This window comes from Musca autumnalis, unplaced genomic scaffold, assembly GCF_047663935.1.
Source record: "Musca autumnalis isolate F117 unplaced genomic scaffold, ASM4766393v1 scaffold_2, whole genome shotgun sequence".
In the NCBI taxonomy this organism is placed as follows: domain Eukaryota; kingdom Metazoa; phylum Arthropoda; class Insecta; order Diptera; family Muscidae; genus Musca; species Musca autumnalis.
This window is the reverse complement of record NW_027411755.1, coordinates 1,785,807-1,803,245: the sequence shown is the minus strand read 5'-3', so window position 1 is coordinate 1,803,245 and position 17,439 is coordinate 1,785,807. Positions and strand designations below refer to the sequence as shown.

The 17,439-nt window shown below is 32.0% G+C and overlaps 2 protein-coding genes across 4 annotated transcripts in view; both read right to left on the bottom strand.

Annotated features, from left to right (window-relative positions):
• Positions 1-14,396, bottom strand: part of LOC141393495 (carbohydrate sulfotransferase 4) — a 52,648-nt gene extending 38,252 nt beyond the window's left edge. Inside the window, exons 1-2 of one of the 3 annotated variants that reach the window (XM_073966509.1) lie at positions 14,229-14,396; positions 12,905-14,039 (exon numbers count right to left, since the gene is read on the bottom strand). In XM_073966509.1, coding sequence (XP_073822610.1) covers positions 12,905-13,812 — 908 coding nt within the window. In that variant the 5' untranslated portion in view covers positions 13,813-14,039; positions 14,229-14,396. Of the gene's footprint in view, positions 1-12,904 lie in introns of all 3 variants that reach the window. The other 2 variants (XM_073966510.1, XM_073966508.1) reach the window with 2 other exon arrangements.
• The window catches only part of LOC141393505 (uncharacterized), a 231,911-nt gene that overhangs the window by 60,847 nt on the left and 153,625 nt on the right, over positions 1-17,439 (bottom strand). The gene's annotated exons all lie outside the window — the stretch shown is intronic.

The following is a 17,439-nucleotide window of genomic DNA, read 5'->3' as shown; positions in this document are numbered from 1 at the left end:
CCTTCAAATCCAAGTTTTCTCTCCATAAACAATTAATATTTCGAAGTAAATTAACCTACCAAGAGATTGTGTGTCAAACATTATATTTACAAGTGTTGCAGATAAAAACATTTACATTGTTTCTACCGCATTTCATACTTGCTCATAGAAAACAAACAAAAAAACACAATTAGTTAAATTAATTTGCAGTCAAGAATTTAATTACACTCTTTAAATGATGAAACTGTTTTCTGTCTATCACTCTCGCGTTACTTTAACGAAATACAACTTTCCACATTTTTCTTTTCTGACATTTTGGCCTGTTTTCTGAAGTGAGTTTAAACGTTTCTATTTCTTAGGGCCATTAAAATTCTACTGGCGTGTATTATGGCACGGCGAAAGTAAAACACACGCAAACACATTGTAAATGATTCAGATCCATGGTTTCTTGTCTTGCAGGCGTCGCTTCTTTCAGTGTTTTAAAAATGAGCAGAATAAAAAAAGAATAACTAACTCATTTAAAATTCAAAATCACTAAAGAATTTTAGAAATAAACGGTCAACAGCCAAAAAAGTTTATTGTAAACTTCTCTAAATCCCACCTGGGACAGTAAATAGAGAATACTACATGGTTCTGTAAAATAAATAATGTAGACTTTTTATCAATTTGGACCTATAATATAGTCAATAGTTTGCAAATATTTTAAAGTTTGTATTAATATAATCTTAAGCAAGTATTTAACAAAGGCAACATACACTTACACTTATATACCATTATAGTTACGTATTGTTATTGTACAAATGAATATGTCAAAGCATGTAAAACGCGACCCAAAATTATTTTTTTTTTTGTTATTTTACTTTAATTAATATAAAACACAATGTTTTGAACAATTTCGACGACATATGTATGTAGTACATACCGGAAATATTATATTTAAATATGTAATACGCATTCAGTATCATCATGTACATTTGCTGACATACAATGCTGTGAATGAGAATTAGCTACAAACATGGAAATAAGTACGTCAACAGAGAATTATTGGCTAAAATCATAATATTTTTAGACACATTCAGTCCCCAACATTAAACAATACCATTATGCAATTTTGGAAACACCAAAAATGCGGATTTTATTGAATATTGGACCTCTATGTTCCTGCAAAGGAAATAAATTCGAATACATATGATTTTATGCTATTTTTACATGTTCATTACTACTGCTAATTGAAATTCTGGGACCAAACTTTCGAAATGTGTTTTAAAAACCGTTACCAAACGAACAAATAGCTGTGAAAAATAAAACATAATTACAAAATATTAGGTTTGTTGTCAGGCTTCTTCAACGATTAAAAGGCAACGAAAAGGAAATGTTTATTTTTTATTTAATAACTGCAATCGTTATTAGAAATAACACACTTTCCTTGTAAACTGAGTCTGTAATGAAACCAACAATGCAGAAAAGTGAAATGGAGAAATTAGAAACTAAGTTGAATATGAGTTAAATATCTCACCTACAAATAAGTGGAAGAAAAATGTTTGTGTACATTGTTACGTACAATATATCTTAGAAAAAGTCGCACATGTTCATACAGTTAGACAACTAAATGTTTGCAAAGCCAAAAATGCAAATAATGAACTAAAGACCTTGTATAACATTTGGATAGTTTAATTTCCACAGAGTAAGCAGAATAGCTTTATATTTTTTTAATCATATTTTAATACTTGTTATCCTAATGTTTACATTTTTTTATCATTAACGTATTATTAAAAACCCAATCTTAAATTTTTTCAGAATATTTTTAACCAACTCTCTCAAGAAACCAGAAGCAAACATATAATATAAAAACTGGTCAACATCATTATTTTTTTTACTATTTTTGACTCGAATCAGCGAGTTGTTTAAAAATACAAAAGCAGGTTTTCTCCACCAACTCTTGTTTTTGGTCGATTCGAACAGTTCTTCCTCCATTCATCGTAAATATAAGTTATATAAGACTTTGTAAAAATTGTGTATTTTAATGTTGCGTACTTAAACTAGAATAGCGTCATCAGGACTAGAGTTGGGTAATCTAGTTCCTAGTTCCTTGTACTAGTTCCAAAGCGTATGAGTAACATCATGAAATATAACGTGTGATAGTAAGTATACGCAGTTTGTTCAAAGAAAAAATGTGGGCCATTGGAACTGCGAAGTGAACTATATAGTTCCATATAGTTCCTTTGGCACAACTCTAATCAGGACAAGCCACGGGTATCTCATATTGTAACTTTGTTCCAAAACTAAAAAGTTTTAAAATTTTTAACACTTTTACACATTTTACCCGAAAGCCCGATACCGTACAAAAAAGTAGTAAATTATTCACTTCTCTTTAAACAAAAATGGCGCTGAATGACGCTCTCTTAAAAAGCTTTTTACATGACAAATTTGAGCGTGTAAAAAATAGTAACATGGTTGCCGCCTTCTGGTTGGCTGGTAGGCCGACTTTGACATTTGTTCTAGATTTTTTTGCTGTTTCTTTCATTTTTCCGTTTCCGTACATTTTGAATAAAGTTGTATTTATATGTATCCCACTTTTCACAGTTCGCTCTTTTACTGCTTTTACCATTAAAAAAGTTCGGGAACACTCATTGTATGTCAAAAAGCTTGGAACGTCTAGGGCTATCTTTCATTAAAAAAAAAAAAAAAAAAAAAAAAAAACGGGGGTAACGATCATCTGGGTAAAAATCTGAGCTATATTTCAAAAACAAGAGCTGCCGGATTTTAAAGTACCACCTTAGTTTGAGTAAGAAACGCAAAAAATTTGGACGAAACAACCAATTTATGTTCATTGTCCAGAGTAATTGTTCCAAGAAAGCTTCTCTCATATCAATGAATGACCCCGACTCACATAACTCAGTGATATGGTACCTACTGTTTATCGCCGAATCCAAACGGCGCACAGTGGTGCCACTTCCTTGTTAACGTGGACAAATATAGAAGGAGTTGACCAAGGTCGATGAATTTTTGTATAAGTACATAACATGCTATAGCTTCAATCAACATAACGGTACACTATTACCTCGATTATTTAGTTTTCATTGGTTTGGGACATGAATTAAAGGAAAAATCACCTGCGTTTAATATTGTGGTCACAGGAAAATGAGGTTCAAAAGTAAAATTCAGATGCTATGCAACTTATAACGAAAGCAATTGAAATATTTGTGGACAACGATACAGATGAAAATCACAGCGGCAATGAAAAAAATGCTATACTTTTTATTGTTGTAAAAAATACATTTAATAAAAAATTAATTCAAACAAAAATAAAACAGTTTTTCTCTGAGAAAAAAATGCTTTAATCATTCGCATAATGAAGTTTAAGAAAAAAAATTATAATTTAATAACACTGTGCAACATTTTCAAGGTAATTTTGTGCAAACAATTTCAAATGCGGTTTTTATGAAAGTACAGACTATATAGACAAAAACACTCTTTGGGTTTTCTTTTGTTAGATCGGGTTCGAATTTTATGGTCCTATCTAAACATGGCTAAATATTGACATTTTAAAGAAAATCTGGGCTATATCTTTGAAACCAATAGGAATCTTTCCATGACATCCGCAGCAAACTTGTAGATAAGAACAAGAAGAATGTATTTGGATACATAATAACACGAATAACCTCATTTATTGCCTCAAATTTTATAATATATCTAAAATTTCCGTGATTTGTATATATTTCGCTGCCTATCTCCGAAACCGTCAAATTTTTCTTAATGTTATCTTTGGGAAAAATATTCGCTGGAATTTAATGCACAACTCTTCAGATCATATCATTGTTGTAAAATTCCTCTATCTCGTTGTTTCTATCATATTTTTCAACGAAAATTTGATAAATATATCAACAATAATTGTAATTTCAAATATGAGAATAAACAGCCTGTGTGAACGTTGTTTGAAATATGTTTTGTAGAAAGTATGGTATGAAATACCGCCTAAACAACATGAAATAAGTGTTTTACAGTTTCAGAATGTTCTGAAGAATTGCTGTGGACATTATTTGGAAAATTTTTGCTAAAGTCTACATGGTTCAACTCCCAATAGTTTGGCAGTTACTGACCATAATTCCAGAAATTATGTAATCTTTCCTATATTTTATCAATTTTGACGCCCTATATGCGGTTGTTCGTAGTTCGTATGTTTGACATATAAGGTTTACTCCTTTAGGACTACAATATTGCTGAAGAACGAAAAGCAAAATTCTTATTAGATTCTGAGATAAAGCACGGATCAATTGAAAAAAGGGTCGTTTTAGTCCGGTATAGATGAGGCCACAAAATCCAAACCCGATCTAAAAACACGAAACCCAACTAGGGGTTTTGAAGTCTTAATATGTGCTTTCAGAAAATGCTCACTAGAAGTTGTTTGCATTTTCAGTGTTGCACAGTGTAATTATATGAATGATTTTTTTCCACCAATAAATTAAAGTTGTTTTAATAAAATATTAAAACAACGGCTATGGGATTAAGCCTGACTATTTTGAAAAGCAAATTTATAATTTTTAGGTCATTTACATAGCATTTGTACCAATACATGTTAAAAACCATTCTTTGGGACCAATAAAAAAATACTTCACGCAAACATGTGTTTCAAGATTTTCGTTGTCTCGCATTGCGTTGAAGTTCCCCGGAACTAAACATTAACGCAAATCGAGGTATTAGTGTACTTTATGTATAAACATTTCATGTAAACTTTTTCACAAAAATTAAGTCTATTGACCTGTATTTTTTCTCAATTCAAAAGTTGTAATTTGGTATTTTTATATAAATTGAATTGAATTGAAATTTAAGTAGGTATAAGTTACCTACGAAAAAATGTCTATGTTTAACGTATATCTTTATAGCAGAGTAAGGCAATGTGGCTCACCACCAGTTAGAGTAACAAGCACGAAAGACCCATTGCCTTACTCTGCTTTATAGTAACACCATATATCGACAAAATTCTATCACTAATGTCCTATTTGAAGTGTTGTCAATAAAATAAAACCATAAAATTATAAAAAAGTCAACAACATATTTTTCGATTTTTGTCCACTGAGGTACGGTGGTCGGTGTGTCTTTAGACACCACATTTGGAGATGATTTACATGGCTCAAATACTTAGGGAATGCAACCAACATTACACTCTGCTACCATTAAAAAAAATTAATTATAAATTTATTCGCTGTAGAAGTAAATGTTTTATTCTAAATTATTCTATTTGTCCAATATTTGCAAACTATTAGTTGTCTTACTGTAGATGATACGTATGTAGTAGGTTGTTGTCTGGTTTTATTGCAGAAATAATGGGAAAGAGAAAAACAAACAGAAATGATAATCAAAACATTAAACCAAAAATGCAAAAGAAAGTTTCAGAAATACGATACATAAATACACAATACCAAGGACAGACGATGAAACAACGTCAACAACCAACATGAGACATCCAAATAAAACAATTGTCATAGGCGTCAATTCTCAACAGATTTACCCATGTCTGTTATGTGCATTAGGGTATATCGAGTTATAATGATAAAATTGAATCTTAAATATATATGTACATTAATTTGTATATAAATAAATTAGAAATTCATGGCTAGATTAACAATAAGAGTTCCATATAATTTAAATTACTGTATCAGCTAACATAATGGAATGTTTCGAATCTAAAATTTACAATAAATTATAGTGATGAGTAAAAATTATGGTATGTTTTAAAAGTGCTACCCTAACGTTCATATCTTCACCATAAATGCCAAAAGTCGTAACTAACAAAATAATAATTTTACAGGATAAGCTAAAAACGTTATAAAATGAAAAACTGTTTTATGGAATACTAATCTTATGAAGGCGAGTATATGGGATATTAGTAAGTAATGAAACCAACACCGCGGAAACGCTTTGTTTTGGGTTCCGTCATTACAACAAAATCTGCAATGTTTTCCCATTTTCCGAAATGCCTTTTCTTGAATAGGATCGTCATTTTTTAATGTATTTTATTCGTATTTATTAGATTCAATCAAAAAACTAATTTTGACTTTTTTGGAGATACGACTTCGGGCATTTATGGTGACGATATACAGATACATAGGTGCTAACGTATGTGACTCACATTTTTATAAAATGAGATGAATTTTCTCGACATTTGATACTGCAATTGGATAGATAAACACTTGATATGAGTGGAATTATTTATTCGTATGACAAGACAACGATAGTTAGTAGCGACAGCGATATGAAATAAAGAATCATTAGGCAAACAAATGAGGGGAGAATAACATAGCAATGTATTCACAAAATGTTTAATTCCGTGCATAATGGTCAATTCAGTTAGAAAATTCTAAAATTCTCATCGGCTGAAATAATAAAGCAGTCGAAAAGTTCAGCTAGTTTCCGAGATATTTGACCAGAACTTTTTCGACTGTTTTATTATTTCAGCCGATGCTACTCATCAATAGCATTTCATTCGTACCCTTTTTGACCCGTCAGAATTGTCCTTGTGGACGCAAGAGTTAGAATAATCGTCCTGGCTAAGGGTTACCTCCAAAATGGTCAAATAACTAGGAAACTAGCTGAACTTTTCGACTGTTTTATTTTTTCAGTAGATGCTACTCATCAATAGCATTCCATTGGTACCCTTTTTGACCCGGCAGAATTGTCCTTGCGGACGCAGGAGTTAGAATAATCGTCCTGATTAAGGGTTACCTCAAAAATGGTAAAATATCTAGAAAACTATCTGAACTTTTATTATTTCAGCTGATGCTACTCATCAATGGCATTCCATTGGTACCCTTTTTGACACTGCAGAATTGTCCTTGCGGACGCAGTAGTTAAAATAATCGTCCTGACTAAGGGTAACCTCCCAAAATGATCAAATATCTTGGAAACTAGCTGAACTTTTCAACAGTTTTATTATTTCAGTAGATGCTACTGAATAGCTTTCTATTTGTCCTTGCAGAATTGTCCTTTTGGACGTAGGACGCAAAGGACCTATCGCTATACTTCTGTTATTACATACAGGTTGTAAATAACCATAGAGCCGGCCTTACTTGGTAAACAATATAAATTAGTAAAAAGTGTCCTTTTTGATCCTTTTTAGGCTGAATTGAGGAAATAAATTCAATTTTCTAGCGAAATCAATTTTGCAATAGCTCTGTTTATGCGCTGCTAACGCTCTGCCAACTGAGTGGTTTGTGTCTTGGGACTTAAATTTAAAAGTTATCGTAACGCACCTCGGCATGGGGTGAAAAATTGCGCTCTGTCAATTATTTTTAGATCGAAATTGTAAAAACATGTTGAATAAATACTTCAAAGTCTAATTAATAAAAATAACTTCAATAAAAAATGAGCTTTTATGCGATTCTAGACTATATTATGTTTATGTTATAAACACCTTAAAAAAGAAATTTAAACTGAATTCCAAATGTTAACAAAAATCTTAAAATTATTTAATTTTTAAAAGCAATATGGATGGATTAATTGGAATATGGATTAATTTGTGTAAAAGTGCGTTTGTTGTTGTTTAAAATGAAAGATACGATCTTGTAACATTTCTTTACTAAAATACGATATGCCGACTACTGGAACATGCCATGCCGACAATTGAGAAATGGTGCCGACTACTAGCACAAAAGCACTATTTCACTAAATTCGCATTTTTCTCAACTTTTATAAAAAATAATTCAAAACTTTCTTATTTCATCGAAAAGTAAACAAACTTTCAAAGAAAATAAGCTTTAGTTCATAGCAATTGGAAAAATGTACTCGCAATGGTGAACGATTGAAGTTAGTCAAATCCTTAAAATACCGACTATTGGTGCACTTACCCTATATAAACGTACTATAAAAGCGTTGATAAATGCATTTTGCTTCGCTTTTTACTGTGAACTACATTAAAAAAAGCATTGATAAATTTGCTTTTTCTATTCTCATTTGTTGTTTAAACTTCAATGACACTGATGAAGATCGGGTTAACCACCCGTGAAACGTAGCGTAATGGGTGAATGCGTAGGACTTCGGTAGACTCCTAATTTTTCAATGTATATGATAGGTCTAATAAGCTCAACTCGAAAGAGAATTAATTCAATGAAAAATGTTTGGGAACAAATCGTTATAGAGAAATTCCAATTGTACATTAAAAACATTTTGCTATAGACAAGTATTCATTATAGAGATGTAAAAATATGTGGACATCGGTGGAAAAAAGGTGTGCTTTTAATTGTTATTCTTTATAGAGAAGTTCGTCTGTAGCATGCCCGTGGAGTTTGTATTGAAAAAGTGATATCTAGCGAAGTCTCACACATATCAGATATGATTGGCTAGACAAAGCGGAGTTTGATAACTTCAGTTTATACGAACATTATTGATATCAAGTGTTTTTGAAGCCTTTTTTCTATGAAGTCTTCCTAGTGTTCTTTAACACTGCCTCGTAATATTGTTGAACCTTTGCAAATGGCGTATTATTTATTAAAAATATTAATCTAATTTGACTTACAATGTTCCTATTCATTGACTTCGTGTACTTTATGAAGTCTACCCAACTAGCATTTGGAAGATTATTTTTTCAAAAATCACATTACCGAGTCTTTTTGGTGATCAAATGCTGATTAAGTCGCTTGTATGATCAGAAATGGACTCGAAAGTGAATCCCTGTAATGATTAAAAAGAGTTCTATTTAAAATACAACAACAAATATGTAGCAATCAAAAATAAATCATTGAGGCGTTTAAAATGTGACTTTTTTTGATTAGAATTATGTATCTTCTGATCATATTTTGTTCAGCTAGGTGATTAAACACTGATTGTTTTGTTTTTCTTTTCAAACATAACGGTTTGATTGTATATAATTCTCATATACACTTTCTAAAAAACTTTGATATAAATATCACGTATAATATTATGAATATTGACAAAGACAACACGTGTCCAGTTTTTGCCAAGTAAAATGAAGAAACAGTGTACTAAAGGGATAATTAAAAGTCACAACAAAGCAGAAAAGAAAACAATACAAAGGAATGAAACAAAAAAACAAAGAAAAATAAAAAAATAAATTCTTTTAATTTTTTCGTCTGATAAAAAAGACTCTTAAATTACTCACTAAAGACTAATAAACGATTATAAACATGACTCAAAAAAAACTCGAAAAAGAGTCGCACATTAATCAGCAAATCACCAATAAATTATTAAAATATAATATGCTTTAAAGAAGTGTTTAATTAGAATTTTTTTATTATCTTCATTTAGTTTTAAGGATTAATCTCAGAGTTATGTGTAGTTTAGGATAACTTTGTTTTTGTAACATAGATGATAGAGATAGATATAGAGATATATAGAAAATAAATAAAATACGACTCGAAAAGACTTTATATACCATCAGAAAATGGGCAAAAATGACTCGAAACTAATGCAGAGGAAGACTCATTTGTGATTTGTTTAGAAGTGTCGCCTGAGGTTACGCTTTCCTCCCGACAAAGGAGTCATTTATGACCAGAAAATGAGCTCATATTCCAGCTTTTTAATCTTTCAGTCGGAACAAAAAAGACTCGAATTTGTTTAAAAATTTAAAAAAATGCTGGCTGGTCTATTACTTGTTACACGTATTTGTTTTATTTCTAATAAGAAGCAACGACCAACCAATATCAACAGGATTAGCTATATGATAGCCCCACTAATATGCTTGCCATATGAGCCAAAGAAGAGAGGTAAACAATGTAATTTAGGTTTAAAACGGGAATATCTAAAAAACTAAGTCTTCTTATCAGTTTTCTAGCTCTCAAAGATATGCTACCAATATTAACGATAAACAAGGACACTTAGTCCATTACCAGGGCGCAAAAGCTGTTTATTTGACTCAAAATTTACCCTCCTGTTTTTGTAACTAATTTTTATACGTTCATTTATATTCGTAATAATTAGGCATCCATAACTCTGTCCCACAGTGGTTCAGCTCGTGGACAAAAATAGAAAAATTGATGACGACAAATTTGATTGCGATTGAAATATATATTCTCTAAACATATCAAATGTTTAACATCCAGCATTATTTTTGTAAATTTACAGCGGTTATATGCCAAGTTAAGTCGAAGTTGTTGTAATTTGTATGTGAGGCCTTAAAAACGAAAAATACATCTGCAAAGCATACGTAGGTTATGAGTAAAATTATAAAAAAATTGGAGAGCTAAATGTGCAATTTTCAAAATTAAACTTATAGGTGATGGCATTGGCAATGTTATAACGAAAAATAATTTAAAAAATTAAGTTTCAGTGTTTTATTTAGAAATGCACTTAAAACTAAAAAATAATTTGTCGCTTAGCCTCAATACATATATTCTTTCTCATGATGGAATCTCTCAAATAAAACGCTTGCATTTAAATTAGGAATGGTGGCAAAATTAAACGGCAAGCGTTTTATTTGAGAGATTCTATCATGAGAAACAATATATGTATTGAGGCTAAGCGACAAATTATTTTTTAGTTTTAAGTGCATTTCTAAATAAAACACTGAAACTTAATTTTTTAAATTATTTTTTATTTTTAACTTTTTAGTAAATACATTTTTTGACCACTGAGATCCCCAAATGCCGAATTACAGTCCATTTGAGCGAAAAATGTAGATTAAAATGCTTGAAATTGGGTGGTACAGTTAGATGGATGCTATATTAAACCTTGACCTACGTCCACAATTTTTAGTGGGGAAGTTCCTGGACTATTGAGAACTCCAAATGCCAAGTTACAGCAAATTCGGGCTAAAAAGGAGAACAAAATCCTCAAAATACCAGTAGTCGGGTGGTACCGTTATATGGAGGCTATAGGAAAAAATGGACCCATATTGGTTTTGGTTTCATATTCATGTATTGTCATCTAAATCTGAAAAATGTGCAAAGTGTTAGTTCGATTGGTCAACTGCAACCGTGCTAAAAATCAGTTACCAGATTTTAAAAGGGGGTCAAGTTAGACATCGTAAAAACACTGTATGAATGGACCAATATTAGTTTTGATTTCATATTCATGTATTGTCATCCAAATCTGAAAAGTGTGCAAAGTTTAAGTACGATTGGTCACCTGCAACTGCGTGAAAAATGAGTTACCAGATTTGAAAAGCAAATTAGACAAAACACTGTAAAACAGTGTAAAAATGGACCAATATTGGTTTTGATTTCATATTCGTGTATTGTCATCCAAATCTGAGAAGTGTGCAAAGTTTTAGTTCGATTGGTAAACTGCAACCGTGTTAAAAATGAGTTACCAGATTTGAACTAAACACACACCAAGGCAAGTTAAATAAAACACTGTAAAAAACAAATTCATAATCCGTTTTCTAACTTCATTAAAAATAATTTCTTTATAAATGAAATTTTCTGCAATTTTTAATATAATTACTATTAGTTTATGTTGAGTTTTACTAATGTTGTGAGCATTTGTGTGTCTTGACATATTTTTTTTTTTAAATGCGGGGGATAGTCTCTATTTTACGATTAAAAAAAGTCCAGCTGCCCCCATCTGCCACCCGCTAAGTTATCCCTCTTATACCACGCCTGTAAAATCGTCAAAATTCCGAAAATCGGGAGGTACGTTTATATGGGAGCTATACCTAAACATGGACCTATACTGAACATTGTTTGCAAGGAGGTATTTTGCTCATTCGGAACGCAAAATGCAAAATTAAATCGTCAAAATTTTGAAAATCGGGAGGTACGTTTATATTGGGGCTATACCTAAATGTAGAACGCTATTGACCATTTTTTGCATGGAGGTATTTGGTTTACTCAGAACTCAAAATGCCAAATTACAGCCAAATCAGTTGGACAATTTTGCTAATATTTTCAAAATACCGAAAATCTGAGGGTACGTTTATATGGGGGCTATACCTAAACGTGGACCTATATTGAATATCTTTTGCAAGAAGGTAGTTTATTCACTCAGAACTCAGAATGCAAAATAACGCAAAACCTTAAATCAATTGATTGTTTATATCAAAGTTAAAAACATTTGATACAAAATCTTGATGAAATTCTGGTATGAATGCTTGAAATGTTATGTGAATATAAGTAAATTTATTTATTGTAAATTGATTTATTAACTTTTTGACTTAAATTTTTGCCAACTTGCCTCTACAATGCCTTACGGTGCTGAGGCCAAACTTACTGTTATTATATAAATCATCATGTAATGATACGAAACAAATAAATAAAAAAATAAAAAAAAACCGAAGCCAACTATTTTTTTCAAAAAAAGCGACATTTTTATAAAAACTATTTGTCACTTTGTCCCTAAATAATAATAAACTTTCTTAGTGTGGAAACGATACATAGACAAACTGTATTCGTTTTCACTGTATTTCGTTTTTTGGTCCTTGGTCTATAACTTGCCGTTTATAAATTGTCGCACATGATTTTAACCCATAAATTCAATATCTATATTATATATTTCCTCTTTGATTGTTATCATTTTTAAAAATCAAATTATTACGTACAATAATTTTCCAATCACAATTATTTAGTGATAGGTCGTGGTTGGTGGAATGTTATTTCTGTATTACATGTGTTTGTGCTACTGTTTCATTGATAAGAAATAAGAGATATGGAAATGGATAAAAAATATATGTACACATATACATATGTACATCCATTTGTATTTTGCTAAATACTTCGGTGTGACAAGAAATTCCAAATATTGGTAATTGGAATTAATACAATTAATATATTCTATACATGTACTTAAAGAGTCTTAAAAACGTTGATAAGATTTGTGAATTACGCTACAATGAATAAAATAATATAGGTATACTATAAAATTGCGCTTCCGTTGTTTTGGTCGATAAGATTGATTGATCTCAATAGATATAATTTATTTGATTTTGTTAAAAAATACTAACTTACATATATAAATTGAAAATATATAAACATACCTTTTATCTTCTAGTAATTTCTCAGCTGTACTTAATCGCAGTCTGACAGTTTTCATACTTTGTAGAGGGAATAATTTACATATAGGAGTAAGAAACTTTGGTCGCCAGCAAAAATGTGGATAGTCTTTGCATAACTGCCACAGTCTTTTGTTGTGTTGAAACAAATGTACGTTTTTCTTTCCGTAATTCAAATACTCCTCCATGTCGTTGTAATAGTCGCAGTAGAATAAGCTCTTTAGATGTTTAATAGCCTGCTCCTCCTCCTCTGGTGTACGAACTTGTTTAATTCCAATATGGAGGAGAGGTTCGTAATGATAATAGTTTCCAGGCATTGCATTGAGAATATCTCCTAAAAATGTTGAACCACTACGCCATGTGGTCAGCACCATGCTGCGCACAGGTACACCTTCAGTTTCAGGTGTAAGATCAGATAACTTTTCGGCATCTACACCAAAGCGACCAGCAGGGTATTCGAAGTTCTCCATTTCTTGTGCGATTTTTGCTCTCTGTTGGGCAACAACTTCTGCTATTGTTGATAAGCTACCATACCCTTGGCCATTACCATTTCCACTAGATCCACTTGAATAGACGCTCCCTGATGGTGCATTTAAATTTAACACATTATTTCCACTATTATCCGCGTTACCCACTGACGATGAAGAAATCGAGGATGGAAGAGGTCTGTGCTGTGTTGTGGCGACTAGTAACAAGATACACAAGCAACTTATGCCACAAATTCCGATTAGATTCGCTCTGCGAGTCATTTTTTTGCGTTTTGTTACAAGGCCACCACGTACTTGTGAGCGAGATCTGCCCCCTGTTAATTTTGGTGTAACAGCACCTGCTTTAGCCTCTACTTCCACTCCTGTCAAAAGCGAGACAGTATCAGTTTCTTCATAGGTACTCATAAAAACAGCTGTCTTGAATAACTAGGAGATATTTTTTATAGGATTATTCCAAGGTGGACGTATATGTTCATCGAAGATCAATGAAATAAATGTTAACTGAAATAAACTTCAGAGTGCCTTTCTCACTTGGATGTTTTCATTTAGAATAATTATCATCACAAAACTCTTTCTTCCAAGGTTATTTGCTATTTTTATTTTTCAAACGAACCAATTACCCGGATATTGCACTGCATAATAAATAAATTTTTACATCTCTAAATTTGTGTGAAGAAAAGCAAAATAAACTGTCCTTGCTGATTACACTTTGCAAATTATTATGGGACTATATTTATATTCATACATATGTATGCGTATGTATATCCTTTTGTCAAATAGGTTTAATAATTTATTTTCTTATAGGAAAATCACAATCTCACTTCACAAATCCACAATATTATACGATTTTCTAAAACATATCGACATCGAAACCCCGTTCAACAAAAAAACACAACCACCCGAAACAAGAAAAAGTTAAAAACTGAAAAAATTCATTTGTCAAAAACGCAAGAAAATAAGAAGATAAAGGAAAATCAAAAACGAGTGTTGCCATAATTGGAGATTTTTTCAAAAGCGGGGACATCAGCCAGTGTTGCCGCTCGAAAAATTTTTTTCGGCCCAAAATTATCCTAAAAACTGCCCAAAACGACCTAAAACGTCCCAACATTAAAAACAAAAATATATATTTTTCATAGATACCTTTTATTACATTTGGAAAAATCGAAAACAATATTGTCTATTTTTACGTAAAGGTAGTATGTCGCAAAAAATTGTCTGAGATATAATGATTGGAAGGCAACAATTTATTGTGATTTGAATGTAGCATATAAACTTTAAGTGCGTGTTTCTCGAAACGGCGTTTTTAAAGTCGGTGCCAACGTTAGCTCTAAAACGAATTGACCGATCTTCATATGACCTTATTATTCATGTGAGCTTATTAAATACATAAAAAGCTTGCCCTTAAGCGAGACAGATTAAAAAAAATTATTTTGCCCAATTTTTTGACAAAAAACAGTCAATTTTTTCGGTAAAGTCGAAATTTTGTCTTTGACAGCTCAATTTTTTTTAAGAATACTTTTTTTAATTTCTATTTTATTAGATTCCTAAAACGCTTACAAAAATATGCTATGATCGGCCCATCGGTTTTCGAGCTATCGTTGGCACCGTAAAACTAAAAGATCCCAACAAAAAAGTTTGGAAGTAGTGCAATGCGGAGTTATGATTTCAATACATCTTTCGATACAGTCCACACGGAGTTATGAAAAATGCACTCCACTCGATACATTTTAGAAGCACTCGCTTATAGATCCCTAGCCAAGCAAGCCAATTTTTTGATCCCTACAGTCGCAGTCTTTCTTTCTGAACACAAGAAAGAGTGTCTAAAATTATACGAATTTGTTAAAAAAATAAAGAAATGCAAACTAAAGATACGAACATAATTCACGAGACGCAAATTATTTTTGAAGTGGAGTTAGAGTTTTTTTTGGAAATCTGAACTGGAGTTGGAGGAAAAATGAAAAACCATTTGGATGATGAAGCAATATCAGTTGCGGTGTCACAAAAAGCAGATCAGAGGAAGTAAACTCAGTTATGATGAAATTTAATGGAGAGTTTTTATAATTTGTATTATGCCAAGTTTACATTTGCGCTCCAAAATCCTCTGGATTTCACGAAATCCTGAAATACACCCTGGTGTTTACACTTATTATTTGTTGATTTCAAACATTTCACAATGATCAAGGTAGATGCATATGCGAAGCTGATCGAACATGAATTTTCAAAACAAGTTGTTGTAAATTGAATAAATCATCAAAAATATACGACAATATAGAACTTTACAACTTTATTTGGAAAATTATCGTAAAATTATCTATATATCGTATTAATTGTGTATAGTACTAACAAATGAAAAAATAATGATTTTATTGTTGAGACATCATAATAATAAATTTTGATAGATAGAAGTTGTGCTCAGAACCTGCACAACATTAGTACTGGCAGTAGTTTTCCCGTTTAATGTTAAAAATGCGTTCCCGTATTCCGAAATCTAGAAAAATAGCATTGTAACAAAGTAATTTAATATTTTTTTCACATTGTTTACAAATTGTTATACTAAAATTTTTTGTTGCAGCAATTGACCATCTACCTTGTTGATTGTGATACGTGAAAAGTGTTGCGACGTTTGGTACTTTTTTAGGCAAAAGCAGGGTTGTATATCATGTGTACTGTGATTTCGATGTTGATTTCGCTGAAATCACGAAATGAAATGATTTCATTTTTGTATGCGAAATCATGATAAATTTTACTTGATTCCGCGCGAAATCACGAAACGCCTTCGAAATCACGAAACGACGCCGAATATAAGCTAAGCATTAGGGTCATTATTATATGTGTTCTTTTACCATCTGATAGATTTCAAAACGCAAAATAAACCAATTTGGAGGCATTAAAAATATAATTTTTACATTGAAAGTTATTGTTAAAAAGCTCCTCCTTGAAATTCAATCATCACTTTTAACTTTAAGTTAACTGGAACGATATAAATCTGTTCGGTAAATCAACCTATAACAAAAGAAGACTTATAATAATGGGGGTTAGTGTAATAAAGTTAATATTCTTGTTTACACGAATAAGCAATGTATTTTATTTATTTTGGGATATTTGCTTGCAGTTTATAGCATCTTTAGACTGCATTTAAATTCAATCCAAAACACTACATCAAAGGCTGTGATTTGGATCGAAAATGGAGTGCATCCTAGCTGTGTGCAGTGGAAGCAAAATGGAGTGCATCCTAGCAGCGCCCTCTTTTGTAAAATTCATAGGTGAATTCATAGGAAAAGATGTACTCCAGCGGCAATTGTTCTAGTGATTTAACTGCATCCGCGGATGCAAACTTTTTGCTGGGATGGTTTCGCAGATAGCCATTTACCTCAAGAATATGCACTATTTTTCAATAACAACAATTCCAAAGGTATTATAAGATGTGTTCTTTGAGATGAAAGAAAGTATAGTTTCCGATAACATAAAGGAAAAATGTTTCCTTTATGTTATCGGAAAAAATAGTAAAAATTAGAGATTCTTGCAGTTCTGGAACAGACCAAATTCCTTTATAATTTTTTTCATTTGACAGTTTTCTCCTTTATAAACGTTTTCATTTTACATTTTCATAGAAACAGAATTGGGCCTCAGGATTGTACCTAGGTATTTAGACTCAGGAGATAGATGTAATTGTACCCATCCCGTGTTGGTTGCACGAAGTCGCCGAGCTTACGCTTTCTTGTGAACAGTACCAGTTCTGACTTTGTCGGATTTACACCAAGGCCATTTGCGGTGGCCCAACGGGCAGCTTTGATAAGGCTCTTTGCGGTCTTCTTAAGGTACTCTTGCGAGCTCCTGTTGACACATTTAATGACCTTTACTCCCTTCTGGAGGAAGGCACTGCCAAACTGACGGTCGCCCTGGTCTACCTCCGGTGGTAGCTTTTCCCGAGGAGGTGGACGCCTTCTCAGTACTGGTGCTATTTCCCTTGGCTTTTCGATCAAGAACGCCAGCATAGGAGTCCGCCGGGTTGACCGCCTGGGAGGTCATCGT